A 26,863-nucleotide genomic window follows, 5' to 3' on the forward strand; every position below is an offset into this window, starting at 1 on the left:
ATAAATATAACCATTACTGCTGGGACAATCCAGCCGAAGCTTATTATTCCTTTTGCATGAGCGCCGCGATGGCATCCCTGGCTTCTTACTGTCTGTTCAGTCAGAACATGAGGCAATAGAGGCACACGGCTAGATATGAATTCACTTAAGGAGATGCAACCTCGTGCAAATGCACATTTAGACTTTTCACTGTTCTGTGGAGATAATACTGTTTAAGTCACAGCATTTTGACCAGGTGTTTAAGGTTCGGCGTCGCATTAACAGTTTGAGTCAGAATGTCCAGCAATGTTCAAACTTTCCCTCCCTTCAGCGTGTTTGATTCAGCTGAAGCGCCCACTCCTTTCAATGCTCACGTTTCATCACCCACTTCCATTTACTGAATGCTTGTTTCCGCAGTTGCTCCGACTTCTTTCACTGCTTGAAATTCTGCTGAAACTTTAGCGATTTAATCATTTACACATACACCGATCATACCGATACATAATATTATGACCACTGACCATCTTGTGACCATACAGTGTTCTGCTGGGAAAGTTTTGGACCTGGCATTCGTGTGGAATGCCACTTGAAGCCAGAGGTCCTGCTAGCAAAGTCGGGGCAAATCAATCTACCCCGACTTCACTGAGATGCAGCAGCCTGACGTCACAGAACAACGGCGGCGCCCATGGAGATGCACACTGTGAAAACATAATTTACTAGACTATAAACATCATCATATTACACAACTTCTTTTGCGTGAGGATATGTCGCTATAATCTCTCTGAATAAAGTTATTAGATCAAGTGTAGCCTAACGACGAACGAGTCTGACAAAAAGAGAGGAGGTCTGTTGAGCGTCCACCGTTAGCTTTCAGCACGGAGAGAAGTATATTACCTATTGCTGGTGGAAAAAGGTTGGGAGACTTCAATTTCAATCATTTCATTTGTTGTTTATGTTTAACTCTGTTCTTCTGGAACGCTTTGAGGTCGCATCTAGTACACTCCAAGTGGGATAAATCTGACATCCCTGCTTTTTGGAATGCAGCATTAGACATGTACCACCCACCTGGACCAGACCAGGCACCCCCACCTCATAGCAATGACACTCCTTGATGGCAGCAGCCATCCCCAGCAGGATGCAGCCTGACACAGACACACACACAAAAACGGTTTAGGAACAACTAAAAAAAACATGAAGAACAGCACAAGTTGTTGACCTGGCCTCCAAATTCACTAGATCCCAAACTGATATATAAGTATCTGTGGGATGATCCACAGAGGCCCCTCCCCTCAACCCATAGGACACACAGCCCCCCCCCCCCCCCCCCCCACTAACAACATTCTGTTAACAGACACCACAGGACACCATCAGAGGGCCCATGTCCATTCTCTGTTTTGGAGGGAGACCTACACAATATTAGGAATGTGGTCATAATGTTATGCCTTATCGGTTTTCAATTTCAAAGCGAGCTCGCATAAATATTCTTCAGCCAATTTTTCTGATTGTAAAACTCTTGGCTGAGTCACAAATCTGTTTACCAGTGCACTATATTTACAGATTGCTATTTCACTCTGTCGTGCACTTGCATTCATTTTGCTAATAATAAAACAATACAAAGTAAGTTTTACAACAAAGCAACTTGATGTGTGTGTCTGTTTTGTGTGGACCAGTGAATGAGTGATTTCAGTATGTTTGAAAGTTAATAATCTTCCACTTTAATTTCCTGAAATGCAGAATCTGATCTTTGTCCACAGGAAGTTAGTAATGAGCAGACTGCTCCAGTCTCAGAGATGAGAAAACTGTACAGTTTAGTTTACATTTGAAATGCAGTAGTACTTAAGTCCCAGCTGTTGGGATGTGAGATGTTTCGACAGCAGATATCTCGACTTGTCAAAGCAGAAAAAACACTGCGGTATTAAAGATGGCTGAATTTCAACAGTTGTGTACTGCTTCACTGTCATAGCCTAATTTGACACTAAATGGAACTGAGTCATCAGCAGTGTTATTAATCCCACCCTTTCTTTGTCCCTCTCTTGACAACTCGAAGTGTCTGCCGTGGACAAATTGTTTAGTGAGTGTGATTCGAGTGCAGCACGGAGTGAAGTGAAATATCTGTTTGACCAGATGCCAGTCTGTCAGTATGTGCCTATCAAACTAAGAGTACGCTAAGTGAATTAGCTTAGAGGCTAAATCAAAATGTGGCACTTGTGACGGCTCTGCTTTCTTTTGTGTAAATGTCGGTAAGAGTATTGTGTCCGTGTGGAACAAGCCTGGCTGCTGAAATCCTTTTATCAAGCTGACATGTGTAGGTTTGGGTGTCTAATCATGCTTGGTTTGAGGACTTTTGTGGTAATGGGAGGACCCTTATTGGGTCTTAAATATGTGTCTCAGTGCTGGATTAGGAAGATATTGGTGGTAAAACATAGTGTATTTTGACCAGGTTCATGTGGAATGCACATAAAATTGGTTTAAAAAAGACAAATATAATAATGTACACGGATCAGCCACAACATTATGACCACTGACAGGAGAAGTAAATAACATTGACCATCTTGTGACAATTCGTTGTTCTGCTGGGAAAACCTGTGGACCTGGCATTCATTTGTGTGGATGTTACTTAGACATGTGGCACCCACCTAGACCAGACCAGGTGCCCCCACCCCATAGCAATGACACTCCTTGATGGCAGCAGCCATCCCCAGCAGGATGCAGTCTGCTGGCGACACACAAAAACAGTTTAGGAACAACTAAATGGGATGATCCACAGAGGCCCCTCCCCTCAGAGACCCCCACTAACAACATTCTCTTGCCAGACACCACAGGACACCCTCAGAAGGTCCATGTCCATTCTCTGATGAGTCACAACTGTTTTGGAGGCACAAGGGAGACCTACACAATATTAGGAAGGTGGTCATAATGTTATTACTGATCGGTATATAATACTAATCTCAAATCCAGACATGAAACTGCCCCTCTAGAAGCTTGTTGCCTATGTTGCCCTTATTTGTCCTCAGTCTGCACTTGGAGTCCATGTGAATTTATACATTTATAAAAACAGACTTGTCCTGTCAGATCGACGATGGGTATTTAAAATGCTCCTGAGTCCTTATTTACAGGAACCAAGATGTTGCTTTTTTATCTGGAAAAGCAATAAGCACTCAATAGTCACATTCACCTGGTTGTCATATTCCCACTGTGGTCCAGGAACCTGCACACAACTCCTCGAGAGTTTCTCTGTGAAATGTCACCGTGTTTGTAATCACCAAGAGACAAAGGGAGAACATTTGAAAGAGTTTGGGCAAACATCTGCCGTCGCTCCCTGTTGTACTTTGTGGGAAAACGCGACATCAGGAGCTGCTACTTGATGTGGAATTGATGCGTGTGGTACCACCGATCTGTGTGGTCCTCGGTCCCTATGGCTCTGTAGGAACACAGCAGCACTTGTTTGTAAAATGTTTCTGGGCTTCGATAAAGGAAAAAGCATCCCGCTGTGATTAAATATGCAGCGCGTGTGTGAAAGTGTGTGTCCGTCCGTGCGCTGGTGTAGATCTGAGAACGAGTATGCCTGAAGGACTTTTAATGCGTGCACTTAAATGATGTCTCTGCATTAGACTCTGTTTGTGATTCACTATACTTTAGGTCATAAAGAACTCAGCTTGACTTGTTGCAATACTAAGGATTTTTAACATTTGTACACAACTGAAACTGCTGATATTAATTGCTCGTGCTCGCTGAAGTAGTAAAGCTTGTTCACAGTTGTCCAGTTATTTAACTATTCAACTTATGCTTTATTCGGACACGAGGCTCACAATAAATGATTGTGTAAAATAACAAAATAAAGCAGAGTACATGCTAGACACACGTTCAGTTCAACATTGTCTCGTTTCACTCTTGGGTCCGTCTTTGGCTCTCTCACAGTTTAGCCTGCTGTGTGACGCCAAACCAGCTCCAAACCAGCTCCAACCCGCTGAAGGTTGGACTGTTTGGCGCCATAACCTTAGAAGAAAACTCTTTATCTCGTGTAAGATCTATTTAGGCTGCCACAGATCATTGTTCCACCACCATCTCCAGCACCCTGTCAGTGGTTTGTGTCTCTTTGTAGCCTCTTTGAGTCTTCAGGTACTGACCTCTTCTGATGGGGAAAACTCGGCAAGCCTTATGGTTTATGCTTCATCCGCAAATGATCTTAAAATTTGATCTTGCTGGTGTACAGTTCTCTTTTCACTCCCAAGCGAAATCTGCGTACTCCTCTTATTGAATTTCCATGCAGTTTAGGGGATCCAATCAGATGAGTCCGGTGAATGGTTAATTCGTCCTAATTGGTGGGTGACGAGGGGTATTAGGATCTGGCGCCCCGGCGGGATGGCCCAGCCACCTCTACTCCCCAGCGAATGGCACCCCTGTTTGATCTGCACTAATCTAATTAACACTTAAACAGGAACACCTGGGCTCTTCACTGAAGGATCTGTGACTGCTGTGTGAGCGTACACACACACACACACACACACGCACACACACACACACACACGCACACATTTGTGCGTGCATGCTTCCCAGATGGGCCTTTGATAGCTCTGATGGTGGCAGGCGCAGAATGATGATTGCACTTAACTCAAACACTCGCGTCTCCACACACATGCACAAAATGCATGTTCCGCTCTAAGTGCGGGGGGCATGTGGTAATAGGGGACTATTTCAGTCCCTAATATACATCTAACTGCTCACTAAATGACGCGATTAGACTGTGGTCTGATGGTGCACCTGATTAGATTAGCCCCGGCATGCGCTTTTTGCTCTCGCTCACCGCAGCCTTAAACCCAACCTTGACCCCAATTAGCCCCGCACTCATCAGAGAGAGCTGAGGGACGCCGGTGCGGCAGCAGCTTATCATCTCGCTGCTAATTGGCCTGATGAGGCGGGATAAATATGGTCAATGCAGCAATGCAAGACCCCTGATCAATACGGGCACCATAAGAGTAAAAAAATAAATAAATAAATAAATTGACAGGAGAAGCAGGAGCATAGATGTGGTGAGAAAAAAGGCAGATGTGCATTTTACAATTTTGTAACGTGCATGGCAGTAACAATAAAGAACAATCAGTGCTGTTCATTCAAAATTGCACGTTTTATTACAGTCGTTTGTTTTAAAGCATGACTCCTGTCAAAGCGGCACAGGGATGAGGGTTAAATTTGGGTTGGTAGTCGGTGCGACGATCCTTCAGACATCTGATTTCACTGCCACCATGATTACACTGAACACATATGAGACTATTGACTTCAGTAGTGACATCCCTTAATAAAGACGGGATTTCATTGTATAATATATTCATGACAATCCTAATACTCTTTTTATTTGTTTAATAAATAGAAAAAATATGATTTAAGTAGTGCAGTTTCTAAAAGAAACTGATTTGATGCAGTTTCAATTGGATTGAAGACACCTCTAGCTAAGTCAAATCATTCACATATCCCGCGTGTAAAGGTTGTACGAAATGAAATGTCCTTTTATACGGATCTCGTGCAAGCAACAGCCTGCCTCAGAAACAGACTTTTAGAAGTTCAGGTTCACGTGTTTGACTAAACGTGAAATGGGTTATTGATTGTCACTGCAATATGCGCCAATTATCGCGGCTCACAAACGGCTGACTTACAGCTTCTGTTGTTTACCGAGATTCGTGAAATAAATACGTCTCGTCGGCCGCGGCCCTGGAGGAAAAAAAAGAAAAGAAAAGTCTTCATTAATCAGCGAGAAAGCAAGGCTCGTGGAAAGCAGCCGGATGACAAACGACAGCTCAGGCGTAATTCTCCCCAGTGGGTTGCAGTTGATGGTACGACCTGTCAAGTGTCGGAGCTGATGGGCTGCAGCAGATGTAAATTTGACTCCTGACACAGGTAGCATGGTATAGCCACACTCGATTCTTATCAGAGCTGATACAGAGGAGAAAAAAAAAACATAATAGTTGTAGTTGGATGTTACCAGTTAATAATGAAAAGTGATATAAACTTAGTTGCTTTGTTTTGAGGAGTTAGGTTTAACGGTGTGTGTATGGGCAACAGTAAAAGCTGCTGCTGGTGAAAGTTTTATAGTTAATGAAATGTTTTCCTCCTCGGTCCCCGCCGTCTGTGAGCTGCCTCCGAATGCTGCCTCCGATGCTGCCTCCGAGTAGTGTGCAGAGCTGTTTGTTTGTGTGAAGCTACTTTGCGGAATCTATATCAGGAAATGCATTTTGCTTTGTTTACACCCTTTCTTCACTGCACGACTGTAATATCTCAAAGGATAAATGTGTTCCATATCGCTCCATGCAGAAAATAGTTAAGGGGAAAAGTTCCAGATTTAACAGGCCTGTCCAAGTTGTGATGAATACCATAGTGTGCTTATGTATGGAACACAGAGAGCATCGAACTTGCAACTTACAACCTCCATTGTCCATCAAGGCTGGACATCCACGAGCTGATCACACAGAAAAGGTTCTCTATATGACTATGTCTTTATACTGTATATAACGAATCAGAGCCTTTTTCCGGATAATGAACAATCTTATAAGTTAAGGTGGCGTTTTATGAGTATTTCCCATAGTGCTGAACGTACAGCAATCAGCCACAACATTAAAACCACTGACGGGACAAGTAAATAACATTAACCATCTTGTGACAATACGATGTTCTGCTGGGAAACTTTTGGATCTGGCATTCGTGTGGATGTTACTTAGATATGTAGCACCCACCTAGACCAGACCAGACACCTCCACCCCATAGCAATGACACTCCTTGATGGCAGCAGCCACACACAAAAACGCTTTAGGAACAACTCAAAAAAAAAAAAACATGAAGAACAGCACAAGGTGTTGACCTGGCCTCCAAATTCACTAGATCCCAAACTGATCAAGTATCTGGGGGATGATCCACAGAGGCCCCCTCCCCTCAGACAACACAGGACACCCTCAGAAGGCCCATGTCCATTCTCTAATGAGTCACAAATGTTTTGGAGGCACAGGGGAGACCTACACAATGTTAGGAAGGTGGTCATAATGTTGTCTGATCAGTGTATTTACAAGTAACTGTTTGCAAGACAAAGGTTTTTAAATTTAGTTTTAAGTCTACTTCTTTCAGTTTGCTACAGTCAGTGATTAATGCTGTCAAATGGAAGTACATCTAAGTAAGGAGCTTTTAAATTGTCTTAGCTGTTACTTTGAGCAGATTAGCACATTTGGCCAGAATTGTATTCAATTTTCAACTGGAAAGCACAGAAAATACAACAACATTCGTGATTTATTGGATGAGAGTCTTATTTACAGTAAAGTTAAACAGTTTGGACAGGATTTGACGAACCTCAGGGATCATTCAGAGGAGGACGATAATCTTTCTATATTAGTGTATGACAGCCTGCATGTCTAAATTGTTAAAGTAACACTGGCATTTTCAGGTCATTCATAAATAATTACTGAGCTAATAGCGGCTGTGCCAAGTGCATAGCTGCAAAGATTTCCTGAAGTCTAAAAGTTCACTTAAATTCCAAAAGAACTGTAAGTAACAATGAAACTTCAACAGGCAGGTCGTTTGAGTAAAAGAAAGGAGAGAAGAGGCAATGTTATGCCGTGATTTCCAATATGTGATCATTAATAATTTACCTATAGGTAAGTGGTTAACTTCTTCATCTTCAGGAACGAGGTGATGATACAGTATAAACACAACCTGACGGCAAAAGGAGGATTCGACAAGCTGAAACTGACCATCTCAAATCAGTGTTAGTCAAATTAGGATTATTTTGTGGTTTAAATATTTAGTTTGCATAATTTATTGGCAGTTAGACTTGTACATATACTGTATATAGTAGTATGAATTCATAGAGAACAATTTAACACAGAAATGGAGTAGAGTTGAGGTTTAACAATAATTTCTCACTGAGCTCAATTCACTTTTGGTATAAATCCAGGAGATAATCATGTTTTTGTTTCCATGTGTGTGTGATATAAGTAGACTCGTACCAAGATGCGTTACATCACATCCCTTGTGCAGAGCGGATTAGCAACACGTTACAGAAATGAGCAATCGTTCCGTTTAAGTAATTAAACCCACACAGGCTGGATTTGCTTTTTCTATGTAAGAAAAAAAAAATGACTGTGCACCATATGTTGATGGCCATATGTTTTATTTTATATATTTTTTTTGGAGGATTCTTGCTGTGCTGTTTAAATTTGTAAAAGAAATCCATCTATCTATCCATCCGTCCATCCATCCGTCCATTTTCTATATCCACTCTGTCCTTTCCAGGGTCTCAAGGGACTGGAGACCACCGCGGTATACATTTAGCCCAAGGCAGAAAAAACAGGTGGCTTGTATTTTGCAGGGTATTGGCTGTACGTCGTGGGGTAATAATGAGATCAGATTTAATCCTGCCCACAGACGTGTCTTGTAGGTGGTATTACTATGTCAGTGCTTTCAGAATAGCCAATTTCAGGAACAGGTTGGGAGGACATGGACTCTTTTTTTTGGAAGAGACTGCACCATCCCTGTACGTGGTAATCTCCATAACCCTGTATTTCAACATGACACAGATCCTTTGCAATGTTCTGGATGCTGGCAGCGTACTGTAAATGTGTCTACAGGTTGCTGGTTATTGTTGGAGATGAATTAGCACGGGTCGTAATCCCTGCAGAGGGTTTCCGCGCTCAGTACATCAAGAATTTACAGTGTTTTCAAGGAAAAAAAGGGAAAACTCAACCTGGCAGGATAAAACTAAATAAAGACAAGAGAACCTGACAAATAAAGAATCTGGCAACAACAAAACCTTATGTTGGGAGTGTGTGCACTAAGGAGGAGGAACAGATCAAATCAGAGGATAGTAAAAAAAATAAATAAATAAAAAGCGGAGAGAAATGTAGAACTACAGAACAAACTTGACAGTCCTTTGAGCATCAGTCGTGGTGGAAAATTGGAACTTGTTTCACTTGAATACACGTTGAATGGCTCTCTGTTTCGTAGCGTTTCTTTTCAGTGGAATTATTTGAACGATCTATATTTTCTTCTCAGAGCTGAAATCATGCTAGACCAGCCCTTGTACTTTTCAAATCCGCATTTCCAGAGCAGCATTCACTGTCTGCATAGATCTGTTGCTGTAATGAGGAAAACACATGGTAATTCTTCCACCTTGTTCTCATTCAGTGTTTTTAAAGAGTGTCTGTTATCGGCTACTATTTGATATCTTGTGTGTGTTTCACTGTATGCATTATGCAATCCTGATTAGCCAGCAAATCAACTGGAAGAAAATACAACAAACTTGGCTTTGATGTGATCAAATGAAGAGACATTTCAATTCTCTTTTTGGAAATTAGAATATTTGGTTTATAGTTGATCTAAAATAATACAAATCTATACTTAAAAAGAAACGACAAAAGTAGTTAGCTAAGTCCACTAATCCAAGACTTTTATTATTAATGCCAAACCTTAGTAGTGTAGTTGTCAGTATAATGTTTTATTGCATTAACATTGAAGATTCAAATGCACCGACCAGGCCATAACATTATGACTATCTTCCTAATAAAGTGTATGTCTCCCCTGTGCCTCCAAAACAGTTGGGACTGTGTTGTGGGCCTTCTGAGGGTGTCCTGTGGTGTCTGTGCCTTTGAGTCCTATGGGTTGAGGGGAGGGGCCTCTGTGGATCATATCACAGATACTTGATCAGTTTGGGATCTAGTAAATTATAAATATAAATCATTAGAGGCCAGGTAAGCACCTTGTGCTGTTCTTGATCTTGCGTGTGTCCCTGTGTCAGGCTGCATCCTGCTGGGGATGGATGCTGCCATGGGTGGGGGTCTGGTCTAGGTGGGGTGCTACATGTCTAAGTAACATCCGTACGAATGCCAGGTCCGAAAGTTTCCCAGCAGGATGTTGTGTTGTCAAAACATGGTCAATGTTATTTACGTCACCTGTCAGTGGTCATAATTTTGTGGCTGATCACTGAAATTAAAGTTCTACTTTATAAATCAGATTTCTTCAAAATTGGAATTAGAATAAAGTTTTATATTCCTATTTTAAACTTGCTGTTAAAAATCCAGAAAAGGAAGATGTTGCAATAGTTTTTCTGCACTGCAGCTTCTCGTCTTCATCCTGGATGCCATTTATCATCATTAATAAAGGGCAGCTTCACCAGTTTAGCCATTCAGTCCTCTCATGGCAAAGTAAGTGTGGAGTGAGTATTCTCATCGATTGCCAAATTTTCCCGAGGTGTTCTTCTCAAACTACAGGCAGTGGATAGTGAAGCGCTCTTTTGTGTTTTCAAGCTTCCTACCCACGTGTTTTCAAGGAGGTTATTTTCAAAAGTGTGCCGTGCCGCTCTGCCCGGGAGAGAAAGCGAGTAAAACTTGAGGGAGACTGATTTTATAAAGAGAAGCTGTGATTGCGTCTTCAAATATCATCCTTGGAAGAAGATAATGGATAACCGGATTGTTTTGAAGTGTGGGGCGGACACTCCGAATACAGCACCATTATATTTTAGACTGCAGCTGAAGGGCCGAGCCAAAGGACAGCGTCAGAAACGGAGAAATGAGCAGCGAGAGAGGGATGGAGAAACAACAACAGGCTCACTGTCGGTGCCTACAGCGGAGGTTTTTAGTTCTATTGAGAGAGTTACCACAATATTTTTTCATGACACTACCGCTCACCCAAAAACCTGCACTTCTGTCTTTATTGTTCACAAAGCTTCCCTTCTGCAGTTAACATGATTATTGTCACCTATTTGTGTCAGTGCGCTAATTGCTGGCCACTGCCTCAATCAGATAACTCAAGAAGTTGCGGGAGATAAAAACGATTCGTAGCTTTTTGTAGTCTTACAGCACTGCTCAACAAAGTTTGAAAAGCATTAAAGATGATTAACTTGTGTCTTTATGCCTCAGGCTCGCTTCCTGAAAATTTTTAGAAATTGCACTTCTGTCAATTCCATGAAATTACGTTTTAGTCATTCTGGATCTTGGCCCATTTACATATTTAATCTTCCACGCAGCAACTTTTTTTTAAATGCAGAAAATCTATTATTCTATTCCTTTTAAGACATTTAAGGTGAATTAGATTATATTGACCGTGGCTTTCTTTGTCTGATAAGTAAGTTTTAAGTTGTACTTACTAAACTTTCTCACTTTCCCTTCTGCAAAAGTCTGTCAGTATGCAGCAGATCTAGCTATTATGCAACGCTTCAAACTGTTCACAAGAAGGAAATGATTTAAAGAATCATTTCGAAGTTTCATCATTTATTCATCTTGTCCTTGTGTATCCCTGCCTTACCGCTTGCAATTTATGACCATCAGTCTCAAAAACCAGCTGCAGGTTTGAACTATTGTTTCTTCAGATTTTATACGTTCTGTTTTATGTGTCGAAGCGCTGAGATTTGTACTGCCGTCACCTGTCCTCATTCGGTTGCTGTTGCATGCTGTCTGAGATTTATTTTACATTTGTGTGCATTTTTACAACACCGGTGCTTGGAAACTATGGACTGGAGAAGAAAATTACTGATAACACTTAAACAATTAAAATTATGGCATAGTGGACAAGGTACGATGTAAATGTATTCTGCTTGGATCTGATGGTCAGATGCATAGACAGTATAAAGATGGGCGGTGGAACTGCTCCTCAAAGGTGAAGCCAAAGCAAGTAGAGCTCCCCCTGGTGAGTGGCTGCAGTATAGGCCATAAGCTCCACCCCCTCCATGTTAGTGGATGGGCCAAATTAAAACACGAAAGTACACGCCATATAAATCTTTTCAAGGGTGTTATCTGTCATTTTAGGTAGTTTTTATAATACTGATGCGTATTCGAGTGTTAATTTTTCTGATACGTTTGGTTTCAGTTAGTTATTTGACGCTATAAAAACAGGATGTGACATCAAGTGACAAGCTGTCCTGTAGGGCCGTGAGAGTTGGAAAGAATAAATAAATAAATCTCCAAAATCGCAAGATGGCGCCACCCGAATCGCCGAGAAAATAGCGCCCGTTTGGCCAATGCAAAGATGTGGGGACGCTTTGTTCATATTTATATACAGTCTATGCACAGATTACAGCACATTCTGTGGCAGATTTAGCAATTAGTGATACAAGCTGTGATGGCCAATACATTTTCATATGTGTGCAATATGGGCAACTGTGAACTGTTTACACTGCACAACTTCAGCGAGTTTACCCCAAGACCATGTCCTGATATTGATTTTTGTGCATATATTAGGCACATTTTGTCTATATTACACATATACTGTATATATATTATTCTGTCTATAAGTGCACTTTCTATCTTTAGTATTTTTTAGTATGTAATTGTGTTTGTTTTTTATATGCCAACTTTTTTAATTATTTAATTTTATTATTATATTATTTTGGTTTATTATTTGATTTTAGTCAGCTTGACTCAGAGAAACACAAGAATTCCAGTGTACCTGTGCAAATGGCAAAAAAAATCTCTATTCTGTTTTATTCTATTCTTTTCTGTTCTAATCCAACAACAACCTTATCCTATAATTGTTCATTTGCACTCGCTACATTAAGACACCCCGTAATTGTCTTGCTAAACTGTCAGCCTCAGTAGCTCCCAGACACCAAAAGTTGCCTAGCAGCAGTGTTCCCACAACTTACTTCAATGTCAGGCGGTTTCCCACATCATAATCGTGATCTCACAAGTATCTGAAGGCAGCAAACGATGTCGCTGTATCTTGTCTGTGCCTTAGACAGAATCTATAGGATCTGCTCCCTGCACATCATCATACCATTTGTAATCGGCTGGTTAAAGCGTTGAACGCCGGCCGCATATTTCTCTTGCTTTCTCTTCTGTGTGAAGGCTTACTATTATTAAGAAGGCTGATGAAAGAAATAGATCACTTGTGTAGGTGGCAGTGGCCCAGATAAGGGCCTCGTGCGACTATGACCCCACTGTAATTAACTACTGTCAAAGTGATTAATCTTATGTCTGTAAAGGTGGAGTACAGGGTGCTGCCAAGTAACCTGTGAGTTGAACTGGAGTTAGAATGTTTGAGAAAGACAAAGCGTTTTGAATGTAATTAATAGCAAAAAATCACTCCATTAATAATCATGCATTACTAAATTAAACATGGAAGTACGGTACCGTACTGACATGACCAAAGTGTCCACAGTAGTACTTGCACACTCTGATTTGGGAAAACAGCAATCACTAAGTCAGAAACATAAGTGATATCTTTTTATTTATTTATTTTTTCGTTTTACATTAAACTGGTTTTATTCCAGTGGCTTCATGGTGTCACCTCATGCAATGAGGTGAATGCATCCAGCTGCAGACAGAGTCAGAGTCTCATTATTAACAATGAGCCTTTAATTGTACTGTCCTGCAATATCCCTGCAGTCTTGCACAGTTGCTTTATATCCATCAAGATGTTCCTAGTTGTGCTGATGGAAAGGCCCGACGGCTTACAGTGTTGTTTATTGGTCAGTCAGACTGTTCATTGATCAGTCTGCCAGGTCGGTCCAGCATGTCTTTTTCACTTTCCAGCGTCAACTGCTTCTAAATGCATTCATGTGTCCTTTGTATTTAGAGCTAGGGCAACTGCATCCTTACACACTAAACTGTCCCAGCAGCACGGTAACAATGCTAAACAACATATTAGCATAATTTTGAGCCTGTTAGCATTTTGACCCTAGCATTCGGTTCAAAGCCCCACTGTATCAAAGTACATCCTCACAGAGCCACTAGCATGACTATAGACTTCTGTGGCAGCACTACATCTAATTGGTATTTCTCTCACCTTGAGACACACCTTTGTTGTGTGTTTTTTTTTTTTTTTTTGCATAGGTGGAAGGATTGGCGGATACAAGTGGGATCTGCATTTATGGCATCGAGTTGTTGATATTTTGTTGAAAAATTGGTCTTAGGCTCTGAAGTTACAGAAACACATTTATTAGTTTCTGCTAATCTCAATCCATGTACTCAAGACTAAACACTGTTGGTCTCCACAAGAACAGAGAAATTTGTTTTCTCAAGGTGGCAAGAACAAGAACAAAATTCGTTCTGGCTCGGTCATTTATACTTCAAGAGAAACTCAAGCGCAGAACTCCTGGGAATTATTCGCGAAGGCATCTCCATCTTTTGCAAAATCTTTTTGCTCCTCTGTGCACAGCGTTGGGGATGCTACTTTCCACAAATTATTACTAATTTTTGTGTGTTGGTATTCCTTACAAGATCTATCATACAGGTTCTCATTTTTTTCTCACCGCCTCGGCCAGCTGATCCTCAAAACCGGTCGATTGCACAACCGGAAAAGGGCGGGAATGACAACATTTCCACGCCATGCCCACTTTCATCACAGAATAGTTGTCGGACGCCACACGAGAAAAAAAGTTCTGCCCATATAATGTGTCGAGAACAAGCTGTGAAAAGAAGATGAGAATGACATCATTCTCTTCTCACAGCCCTGGGAGTGAGAACTCTCTGTTCTTGCGGAGTATGTAACCAGCTTAAAGGGGAACTACTGTTTTTTACAACCTGGACCTTATTTCTGGCATAAAATACGATCATTTACTCACACATATAACTTTTGTGTAATTTGTAGTCATTCGGGAGATATTTAGATCTGCGTATATCCATGTAATGGGAGTGACTGGGGCACCGAAATGCAGCCTCTAAATAACGTATTATCTGCAGCAGATAATGCGTTGCCCCAGTCACCCACTTATATGGTTCGTCCACAACCTCAGAATTGGAAAAATTTTCCGCCATGTTGCAAAAAAATAGCAGTAGTAACTTAGAGGTAAACAAGCCGAACTTCGCGGGTGTGCACGGTGCTCAGAGATGACATTATCCAGGTCAGAAGACTTCATCCGCTAGCCAGAAGGTCAATATACAGACCCCGGATAATGATAACAGGTAACTCCGGATTCATTTCGGATCAGCACTAGCGTACGATAACAAAATATTGGTGAAATGAACGAGTTTCGCGTCAGATAATGCGTTATTTAGAGGCTGCGATTCGGTGCCCCAGTCACTCCCACTATATGGATATACGCTGATCTAAATATCTCACTAACAATTACAATTGACACAAAAGTTATATGGGTGAGTAAATGATCATATTTTATGACAGAAATAAGGTCCAGGTTGTAAAAAACAGTAGTTCCCCTTTAACAGCCTCATTGCTGCTCTTGTGTGAATAAAATAGGCTTCTTAGTCTTGTTTTTACTTGGCTCTGCTCTTGGTTAACTTACGGTGACAAATAATTAAATTTCAGGCAATGCTTGTACTCCAGAAGATTCTTAAAAATCCATAGTAGTCGGAGTAATGGATACAGAGGCACTGAGAATGAACGGGCTTTGACAGTGATGGGTTGTAATATCAGAAGGAACTGATCTCAAAAGATGCATTAAGCTGAACTGCGTATTTATATACTGTACATATATTTGTTACAACCCAAAATGTGAAACAAATGCAAAAAGCGCAACATATACCTAGATTGAAGAAGGAGCAGATCCATTTTTGAGGCCTGAAAACACATTTAGCAACATAATGAGACTGTCTTTTCAATGCCAAGGACAAAAGGAAATGTTTGAATTTAAGCAGAAAAAGAACCTTCTGTCAGAGAAAGAGGGATGAGAGTTTGAAATATGAAGCAGATGAAGGCATAAACGGGAGAGAAATAATGTTGCTCTTGTAGAAATACTGTCACTAGTGGGTTTTTCATATAACTCCTGTTGGATTTTTATTTTTTTTTTATGTCTGTCATCATTTCTCTAAGCATTTGAAAAGGGGTCTGAAGAATAGTCAGTGGTTTTGGTGCTATGAGCGAGCACTACTGAAGGACCAGAGGAGAACAAAGGACCCAGTGCCAATTTGATTATAATATCTCACCTATTCAGAGAGTTAATGTGGTGTCTGAGATGTCAGGCTTCTCTCTCTCTCTCTCTATCGCTCTCCTCCTCATCCTTTCTCCTCGCGTTGTGCTAGAGATCAGCCCTGACTTGAGGGGCTGTGATAAAACCCTTTCAAGGCAGGATGTGACGGTCCGAAATGTCATTCCTAGATCAGATGTCACTGAAACAAGGCCTGTCATATCTTTTTCCGCTCTCAACTTCATTATCTCCTTATTCAATTTCATGTCAGCTTTCACAAACACAACTGGTAAAAAAAAAAAAAAAAAAAAAAAAAAAAATCACTTGTCGCTTCACAGTTCTCCGTCCACTTATGTTCTACAGAGCAAATTATGCTGTAGATTAGGCAGAACTGCTCTTCAAGTGGCTGCAGTGATGTCTCTGACTCGACTGACATTTATATTGCTTCTTCTGATAATTCAAGAGTTCGCCAAATATCACACTGGACCTTTGTGACTTGATCAAAGTATATCTTCTTGTAGTCATTCAGTCAACACAGACAGTAATGCCAATGCAGATGTAATGCACCAATCAAGCATAACATTATGACCACTTTCCTAATATTGTGTAGGTCTCCCTTGTGCCTTCAAAACAGTTGTGACTCATCAGAGAATGGACATGGGCCTTCTGAGGGTGTCCTGTGATGTATATTCGTGGGAACCTTTGGGTCCTATGGGTTGAGAGGAGGGGCCTCTGTGGATCATCCCACAGATACTTGATCAGTTTGGGATATAGTGAATTTGGAGGCCAGGTCAACACCTTGTGCTGTTCTGATGGGTAGTAATAGAAACAATGACCACAGTCCAGTTGGTTCCTCACAGGGAGGCGTTGTAGCATTGTATGATCTGAGGGACAAACGACCTCCTCAACCTGTCCGTGGAGCAGGACAGAGACAGCAGTCTGTCACTGAACAAGCTCCTCTGCCTGAGTATGGCGTCATGTAGAGGGTGGTGGACATTGTTCACGATGGACGTCATGAAAATGACATCATGTCCACACTCATCAGCATCTGTGCTTTTATTTTTATTGTTAATGGGCAAATATTAGCATTCTGTTGGGTGTGGTGAAAACATCTATTTTGCATTTTCTGATGTCTCCACACCAGAAACAATCCCCTTCCTTACTACAGAGCTGAAACCATAAAGTCTTTACTGAGGAATTACTGAGAAGCAGTCAGTTGAATTGCACGATTGGCAAATAATGGTCAACATTCAGGAGAACTTTCAAAAAAAATTTACCTTTTCCCAGACTGTGACAGCACTGCCACTCAAAAAACTGAATCCAGCGTTTTGAGACAAATTAACAAAGGACTGATGAAGGATGAGCGACGGGGCTGACTGAGAGGAGCGTCTCAATCAACGCTTACACAAGTTTTCTGGCACCTGGAGGGAAAATTCCCCGTTGCTATAACTCTAGCCCAGAGTGAATGTGAACATCTTGTCTCGGCCAGGTAGTGCCAGGGAGTTTATAATTGAGTTGAGACTCGGGAAATACTCATTAAGACGTTGTCAGTCGCCAGAGGAGGCCACGCTCAATGTGTTTAGACACCACTGAGACTGCAGGTATCCCAGAGCCTTGCTCTTCTCCAGCTGGAGGGCAAAAGTATATGTCTGTGCTCAGGTGTGCATTTGTGTGTTCCAGAGATGGCACGCGTGTGTGTGTGTGTGTGTATGTGTATCCATGTGTGATAGTGTGCATGGGTTTAATAAACCCACAGGTCCGTAGAGCACCATCTGCCTGCACACTGTTTGATCGAGCTGGAGCTGGTTGCGAGGTGCACCCCTGTCACCCGCTATGTGTGACAAACTATTGATGGAAACAGCTGTTTATTGTCTTGCTCTTTCCACACTCTCCCCCGGAGCAGCTGCTTGAAAGGATAGAGTTAACGACAAAAGCAAGTCCTAGCCTCCGGGCTGGACCTTTTCTTTTTCCTCTGGATAAAACATCAGTGTTATATATAAACAGACACGGTTACAATCACGTGAGTTCTGTCACTGCTTTGTACATATAAAATATCTTAATGTATTGAATGTATACACCGATCAGGCATAACATTATGACCACTGACAGGAGAAGTAAATAATGTTCTGCTGGGAAACTTTTGGGCCTGGCATTAGTGCGGATCTTACTTACACATGTAGCATCCACCTAGACCAGACCAGACACCCTCACCCCATAGCAATGACAAGCTGTTGACCTGGCCTCCAAATTCACTAGATCCCCAACTGGTCAAGTATCCATGGGATGCACTGAAACAAGTCTGTTCAACAAATGAATAGCTACAAGCAACAAACAGTAGCTATGAAGTAGTAATGGCTGTTTGAACAGTGGAACACAGCTTTTGTTGTCAATATGGCATGCATGGAGGTATTTATTGCTTCTATTGACCATAACTACCAGCAGCATTCATTGGCTGTCCATAAAAATATGGCACTTTAACAATACACCTATCAGGCATAACAATAAAACCACTCACAGGAGAAGTGAATAACATTGACCATCTTGTGACAATACGATGTTCTGCTGGGAAACTTTTTGACCCGGCATTCATGGTACTTACTTACTTACTTAGACATGTAGCACCCACCTAGACCAGACCAGGCACCTCCACCCCATAGCAATGACACTCCTTGATGGCAGCAGCCATCCCCAGCAGGATGCAGCCTGACACATACACACACACACAAAAATACATGGTTTAGGCACAGCACAAAGTGTCAACCTGGCCTCCAAATTCACTAGATCCCAAACTGATCAAGTATCCAGACACCACAGGACACCCTCAGAAGGCCCATGTCCATTCTCTGATGAGTTGCAACTGTTTTGGAGGCACAAGGGAGACCTACACAATATTAGGAAAGTGGTCATAATGTTATGCATGATCGGGTGGAATGTATCGTCACAAATAAAATGCCGACTCGATGACATTATGTCCTTGAATGTGCCACATAGTAAAACGGTCTTGTGTCTAATGTCACTGTGTCTAAATTCTAGTTAATGTGATGATTAAAATGAGCCTCAAGGTGTCTTGCCATTGATTGTTTGATCTCCCCTTGCCTGACTCAGATGAAATTGATTAGAGCAATATCTGCGATGAAGCAGCAAAGTTATATATACTGTATACACACCCAGATATACGCATAGACTACACATTGACTCTGCCACTCAGTTTCATACTGAGCGGAGCAGCAGGATTTGTGTTCAGCGTGAGGTGACGCTGGGTCACAGCTCTTTGTCAGTAAGCAATATCGTCAAAAATAATCATGTTGACCTGTCCGGGAGCCTGACATGATGAAGCAGAGAGATGCACACACTGTTATATGTTGGGGTAAATGTGAATTCAGCTGGAGTGGATGTAGCTTTTATCGCTGGCAAATGTGAGCTTCACACAAAGGAAAACATAACGTTCAAATTAAATATAACATCTAACACTATTTTAGAGCCGGGTCAACAAACAGTTTCACAAGGAGCTGTGAAATAGGCTCAGCTACAACTGTTATATGCATTTTAGTCGGTGCGTTATTCCTGTGATTACCTGCCACACAAAATAAGATTATTTTTGTTTTGCTTCTTTTTTTTTTCTGCATTGTTTTTTTTTTTTTTATTCAGAATAGCAAATGGCAGCCTGATGGTTTCATTTGCGTGTCTGTAAGTGTGTATTCCAGAGGGCACATCTCATTCCTCTGTGTTTTGTACCAGGGCACGATGCGATGAGTACTGTGCATACAGTCTGAGGTGAATCTGCGATGCAGGGAGAGAGAGCTCCAGCAGCAGTGGCGGGGCTTTCATTTAGACAGATGGATGAAATTTATTAAGCATGTGACTGTTAACACCCCCAGTAGGGCAAAAACACCGCAGAGGATAAATAAATGTTTGCTTTACCGGGCCCTTCTTCCTGTTATTTATACACTGGAGTTAATATTTCTGTTAGGCTTGAATTATGAAAGCAAATGATTATTGCTGCTGCCGTATGATCGTTACGAATGCCCTTGCTGTATGTATAAGCTATATTTCTCCAATTGTTAGAAAGATTACAGATGCTGGCAGGCCCCGCAAATGGATTAGATATCTAATTTGGCTGTTTGCACTCCGGCTTTGAGAAAGCTACTTTGTAGTCAAAGGCAGAGTCTTCTCCCTGGCTTGTGAAGACATATCGACTCCTGAGATGTAATTTGAGTCCCGAGAATGAACTGACACGCATACAGTTAGGGTTTTTTTTTTTTTTTTATTAATCCACAAACAAAACTAACCGAAAATAGGAGCGAAGATTCAGAAAGCACAGCGAAGGCCACACTTGGAAACATAATTTCACAGATTATATCAAGGAAAATAGTTTATTTTATTTTTTTTCCTTTTCAGGCAGGACCTAGAAACCTTGATCTCCGAAAGCCCCAGAGCATTGCAGAAGATGTGTGTAAAAACTAGCTCTGAGCTCTCAGGAGTCTTTAAAATGGATGAGTATGCTTATACTTTGATCCCATGCTGCATCGTTTTAGGTTTCCCCTCGCTTTTCTCACCACCTTATCTGTTCTACATGTATGGTTTTAAGTGTGTCTTTTAGAGATGCGGCAAGTGTTTGCTGGAGCTTTTAACGCTGGGATGTGAGAGGGCGCATATATTGATGGTAAAATCATATTTTTTCACGGCTTCAAGCTTCCATGCGTCGTTAAAGTCGCTTACAGTGATGTAAAACAGGGTGATGATTGTTAACTTTTTCATTGAGTGGATAATGTAATCACCCAAATGGCTACTCATTTACCTAATAGTGATTTATTTTTCCATGATACGCCTTTCGAGTGGTTTCTCTAATATTCAGCCTTTGCTAGTCATTAAGAATACTTCACGGCTGCTCTGTCTTTAATTTGTTAAAGTGATTACATTTGGCAACGCCTCTTTGTTGTTTTATATACTTCAGTAAATAGTTATACTCTGCATACACGTACACCGATCAGGCATAACATTACGACCACCTGCCTAATATTGTGTAGGTCTCCCTTGTGCCTCCAAAACTCATCAGAGAATGGACATGGGCCTTGTGAGGGTGTCCTGTGGTATCTGGAAACAGGATGTTGTGAGTTGGGGGCCTTTGGGTCCTATGGGTTGAGAGGAGGGGCCTCTGTGGATCATCCCACAGATACTTGATCAGTTTGGGATCTAGTGAATTTGGAGGCCAGGTCAACACCTTGTGCTGTTCTTCATGTTTTTTTTTTGTTTTTTTTGAGTTGTTCCTAAAGCGTTTTTGTGTGTGTGCCTGTGTCAAGCTGGATTCTGCTGGAGTGTCATTGCTATTGGGTGGGGGTGCCTGGTCTGGTCTTGGTGGGTGCTACATATAGTAACAAGAAACATCCACATGAATGCCAGGTCCAAAAGTTTCCCTTTTTGGATTTTCACAAGATGGTCGATGTTGTTTACTTCTCCTGTGAGTGGTTTTAATGTTGTGGCTTTTATTTATTTTTTTTAAACTTTGCCTCTCTCTGTGTTGCTTATTCTCCAGACGCTGCCGACCACAACGTATGAGTTGGAGATCGTAGCCAAGGACATGGCAGGAAGTGAAGTGGGCCTAACAGGAACAGCCACGGCTACCATTACCATCACAGATAAGAACGACCATGCCCCTGAGTTCACACATCCACTGGTGAGAAACATGCCCTTTTTTTTACTCTCTACTTCTACCGAACACTCCGCCGTCTTGTTCATTCCCTTGTCGCTTTCATGCAGCTTCTACAAACACTGTGAAACGGAAAAAAAAGTGTATTTGTTTACCCTTCCAGGTAGGTCAAACGTTCGAGACACTTAAGGCTAACGGATATACCGCATTTCTTGTCAAGGACTCAGGACATATCAACAGAGAAAAAACTTTCCAGTAACGAGCTTCAACCAAGGTCTTTTGGTTGAAGAAAGTATCTCTAACTAATTAGTTGGATTACTGAGACATGTGGAGAGCATTCTGAAACGTGTTTTTGTCAAAAATATGCACTTAGTTCTACTTTAATCATTTGTTCGAGAATTTAAGTGAACGTTATTACAATTTTTAGCAAATCCACATTGATTGTCAGTCCCTGGTCCCCAGCTGTTACATATTACGTGTAATTACATACAACCAATAGGTTACATACAGTGTTACAGATATTATTACTTACAGCAATATTAGAATGATGGCTAAGGTACTAGTAGACCAGGTAATCAAAGTCAGTTAGAAATATTATGGTTAAGGGGAACTACCTACAGTACAACAAGGACTGACAAAGTCTGATTCATATACATTTTCAAAAAAAGCTTACAAAAGCTTGAATTAATTCAACTTTGCCCATGCTTTTGACTGATCAAAATAACAGCCAAGTGACTAATGACAGCATTTGTGATGAAAAGATAAATTCAAAGCAGCCCATTTGGGAATTTTGTTGGATTACTGATAGCGTTGTGGAAAAGAAAATTAAGATTCTTTCAAACTATCTGTTCTTAACAGGGTTCCTGTGTTAGGACATTGGTTTTCTAATGTTTGTATCTACGATAAGCCACAAATTGTGGAGCAGAAATTCCAAAATTGCCATTTTTCTGACTGTACATAATGTTGACTTAGACTTAGATAGACTTTATTGATCCCCAAGGGAAACTGCTTGTTCGGTTGCACATAAAGATATAAAATAAAAAATCACTCTTGAAAACCACAAGAAAAATAAGTGTACATAAAATACGTAAAATAAAAATAAAATAAGAATAAATAAAATAAAATAGTATAAGCAAAGAATTTACAAGATTTGCACATGTACAAATCTATAAGAAATAGAAATAAAATGTACACTATATACATAGGGAGGATAAATGATACGGTGCAGTGGAAAAGCACTGACATGAATGAGATGGAGTTATCTGTTACAGAAAGGTGCGTTGTTGTACAGCTGGACTGAGCGTGGTATGAATGAAGTCCTATTCTGTTGGTAACTGTGGGAGCAGAGCTGGATGAGTCTGTTGTAACATTTTCTAAACGATAAAAACGTGTGTTTGTTGTCGATAATCTGAAAAGTTAGAAGTAGTGAATAATTTCATACATAAATACAGAATTTGGCTCATATGTGGTCGCCAGCAGCCTGACGTATGTGATAGCATCCAAAAACGGCCGCTGCATTTAAGGATTAAACATAAGCCAGGCTGTCTTTTCAAATAAAGCCAAATAAAGGATCTGCCTACTTTTTTGGGAATTTGAAGAATTTGAAGGAACGATATGGTAATCAGAATTTTTTTTTTTAAAGTGATGGCTTATGCAGAGTAAAGTTTCAGGATGGCCTCAGATAAACTTCATGGAGGCATGCGTTCCACTCCCATACGCATTGTCACCCAACTCAAGGACTTGTCAGTGTGACCTTTTAGTTTTCTCGTGTAAAGATATATCTTTTCTGCTCAAGGTGAATCTGAGGAAAAGTCCAGAACAGACCACAAGGTGTGTGTGCGCAAGTACATATGTGATATGAAATGACACTGTAACTGGGTGATATGGGGGCAGAAGCAAGATAAGAAAATATTCAAGGAGGGGAGACTTAATAAAAGCCCCTAATTATGATGCTATCCCAACTATTAAAAACTATTTATGCAATATATGAAATGTCTGCACATAAAATAAGAGTGTGCCTTTTTATCAGTCCGTCTTTAAATTACCGTAATAACGCGAATATTGGACTTAGCGACAAATAGCAGCAGCCTGTGCAGTTAATATAAGGAAAACTAAACTGTTGAGACTTGGCATTATATGGATAAATGTATGTAAGATTAAATAAAGTATCAACGAATAAATCAAGTTTATAGTCAACAGTTAGCTTTCAATCTAACTTTGCTAGCTAGCGCTTCTAAAGTTTAGCTAGTTCACGTTACGTCTGGAGTCGTTTCCGCTGAGTTTTGACCAACTCTCTTTAAATAACTATAAACATCCATGGTCTAAAAAAATCAAGAGCACAGACATTGGATTTTAAAAAGTGGCTGTAACGTGCATTTTTCGTAGGGAACAAATAGCTTCTCATGCTACGTGAGTTTTCCGTGCCGTTTTCTCCATCAGGTTATATTCAGTACACAGCAGGTGAGCAGCCAGTGTGTGTACAAAGTATTGTTGTGGGGGGGGGGGGAAGGGTTGCTTTAGGGAGGTGATTGAAAAACAACACAAACACAACATTGTTTGAAACGTACAAAAACACAGTATTTCTGATTCATTCTGAGGCCATGGTAGAGTAAATTAGACCCTGGCAGGGCGCCATAGTATATGGGAATCCCTGGTACTGAAAACACACAATAAATTGCACCTATTGCCCATTTGTACCACCTTTTTCTCCTCTTTATCCCCCCATTTCCCCTCAGGAGATAAGAAAACAGGAAAAGAAGAAAGAATGAGGTCCAAGAGAAAAAGACCCTCTTTTTGCACCTTAAAGTGCGGTTGCAACATTGAGTTGTGTAATTTTTTATTTTTTTAAAGGAAATGCTCCCAGCTGTTGTCAGGTTTTCGAGAGACTTTTCGTCGTGCCCCAACCATACCTCCCCTACAGCCCTCCCATGATGCATTGGGGTGTCAGGGGAGCTTGTAAGGAGCGCGGCTCAGATGTGAAATGTTACAGCTCAGAGGGCTCGGCAGGGCCTTGGAAAGTGCACCATGTCCGTGTCCCAGTTAATGTTCTCATCTCTCACTGGGAGGAGATCAGTTTAACGGTGTGGAGAAATGGAGCTTTTATAAAACAAGTGTTTGAAGACACTAAGCTCCCCGTATAAATCCTCTACCGCACCCCCTTCCCCCCTCCCCCCCTGTCCCTTACGGCTTCCAAGCTAACCATGAATCATCCATGACCTCTCAGATGACCGCCATCATATTGTTGAGTATGCTTGAAAGTGTATATTGGCGCTGAGCCTGTGTCAGCAGCAGCAGCAGCTCTCAGGCTTTCACCACATAAATTATTCAACTAAATATTCAAGTCTTTTCATAGAACTTTACAAAATCCCCTACTCCAGAAGAATCTTAAGTTATCTTCAGACAGACCCTCCTGCAGACAAGATGTAATTTTTAACAAGTTGTCTTCCAACTTGTGAGCAGAACTCAAGCAGAGAAATATAAAGAGAAATCTGAAATAATGAGTGAAGAGTGGACCCTCCCACATAGGAGGATGCAGAAGGTGTGGAAAAGGCAAGCACATGAACGTTCTTCAGCTGATACTTCCCGTTATTATTCATGAAATCTGCTGTTGCCGGGTTTTATGAGTTGACATTTACTTTGAATTCAGCAAATATAATCCCTTCGCAGGGTGCCTTCTGTTTTTCCTCAGACCGACGGCGCTGCACCTCTATGCATACAGACAAGTACTCACAGCTTGTGGAGTCTTTGCTTCAGACCACAGCACTCAACACCTCAGATCAGCCAGCAGGGATTCTGTTCTCCTTTTCCTTCCTAATTCAGCTTAGTGCGCTGAAATTATTGAAGCTATACTACATGTTAAAAGAAAAACAAAAAACAAAATCACAAAACCCATGACAGGTTTCCAATCCAAACAACTGAGGGAAGCTGCAAGGGAGACAACAACTGAGCAGCTGAGAGCAGCTCAAAGTGGTTGTAGTTGCTAGTTGATAGCTAGTTGGAACCCTGCTGCGTGCGGGAGGCTAACTCTGACAAAAAGTAAAAAGTGTGCGTGCAGTGAAACGTTTGTGCCCCTGAGATGCATATATACATGAACATTCAGAAGAGTTCCTATCAACACAAATGCTTTGAACAACGTGCCGCAAAGGAATACCACTGGGAGGAGGAATTTGCAGGATCATGTTTTATTAGCTTCCGCAGTTTCTGCATGTAGCAAGGATATGGAGCTTCTTGTTGCAGCAGTACAATATGTTGACAGTCATTCAGGAAACTGCTTTGTCTAACATCTAACTTAAACCAATGCGACTATTTCTTATTATATTTACACACTGGAAATATACGAGTGGGTGGACATATTCCACTGACAAGACAATGCACTGTTAACTTGCATAGTGTGTTTCTGAATGAGCATGAGAGCCCTGTTTGACCTAGAAACTCATACAGGGATCTCTATTGTGTTTATCAGGGTTTATAGGATGTTTTTTCTGTATTCTGTATGAGACATTTGGGAGCCCCCATTGTCCTACTGCACTAGTATTTCATAGAGAAAGTTTGCAAACTAGGCCAACCAGCATCCACGTGGAGGCATGTTGCCTTGGTTGCTAACATTAGCAATGATAATTTGATTTCAACACCAAGTCATTTACATTATATAATGAAAGGGAGTTCACATTATTGTCAAATTAAATGATGCAGGCACACAGACAATCATATTGGAGTCAATCAGAAACCAAAATGTACACCGATCAGGCATAACATTATGACCACCTTTCTAACATTGTGTAGGTCTCCTTCCAAAACAGTTGTGACTCATCAGAGAATTGACATGAGCCTTCTGTGGTGTGTAGCGACAGGATGTTGGTTCCTATGGGTTGAGGGGAGGGGCCTCTGTGGATCATCCCACAGACACTTGATCAGTTTGGGATCTAGTGAATTTAGAGGCCAGGTCAACACATTGTGCTGTTCTTCATGTTTTTTTGAGTTGTTCCTGTTTTTGCGTCTTTAATCTGCTGGGTAGTAATAGAGGCAACGACCACAGTCCAGTTGGTTCCTCACAGGGAGGCGTTGTAGACTCGTATGTCCTGAGGGACAAACAACCTCCTCAACCTGTCCGTGGAGCAGGACAGAGACAACAGCCTGTCTCCGGACGAGCTTCTCTGCCTAACTGTGGTGTCGTGTAGAGGGTGGTGGACATTGTTCATGTTGGACGTCACAAAAATGACATTACGTCCACACTCATCAGCATCTGTGCTTTTATTTTTATTGTTAATGGGCAAATATTAGCATTCTGACTCATCAGAGAATAGACATGGGCCTTCTGTGGTGTCTAGCAACAGGGTGTTGGTTACTATGGGTTGAGGGGAGGGGCATCTATGGATCATCCCACAGATACTTCATCAGTTTGGGAT

At 41.3% G+C, this 26,863-nt stretch overlaps 1 protein-coding gene across 1 annotated transcript in view; it reads left to right on the forward strand.

The window, feature by feature from the left end:
- cdh13 (cadherin 13, H-cadherin (heart)) overlaps positions 1-26,863 on the forward strand; it is a 254,830-nt gene that overhangs the window by 152,993 nt on the left and 74,974 nt on the right. Inside the window, exon 7 of the mRNA XM_084555537.1 lies at positions 21,345-21,485. Within this exon, the coding sequence (XP_084411663.1) occupies positions 21,345-21,485 (141 nt within the window). The remainder of the gene's footprint in view (positions 1-21,344; positions 21,486-26,863) is intronic.

The sequence above is a fragment of the Chelon labrosus genome, assembly GCF_963514085.1.
Source record: "Chelon labrosus genome assembly, chromosome: 11".
Classification (NCBI taxonomy): domain Eukaryota; kingdom Metazoa; phylum Chordata; class Actinopteri; order Mugiliformes; family Mugilidae; genus Chelon; species Chelon labrosus.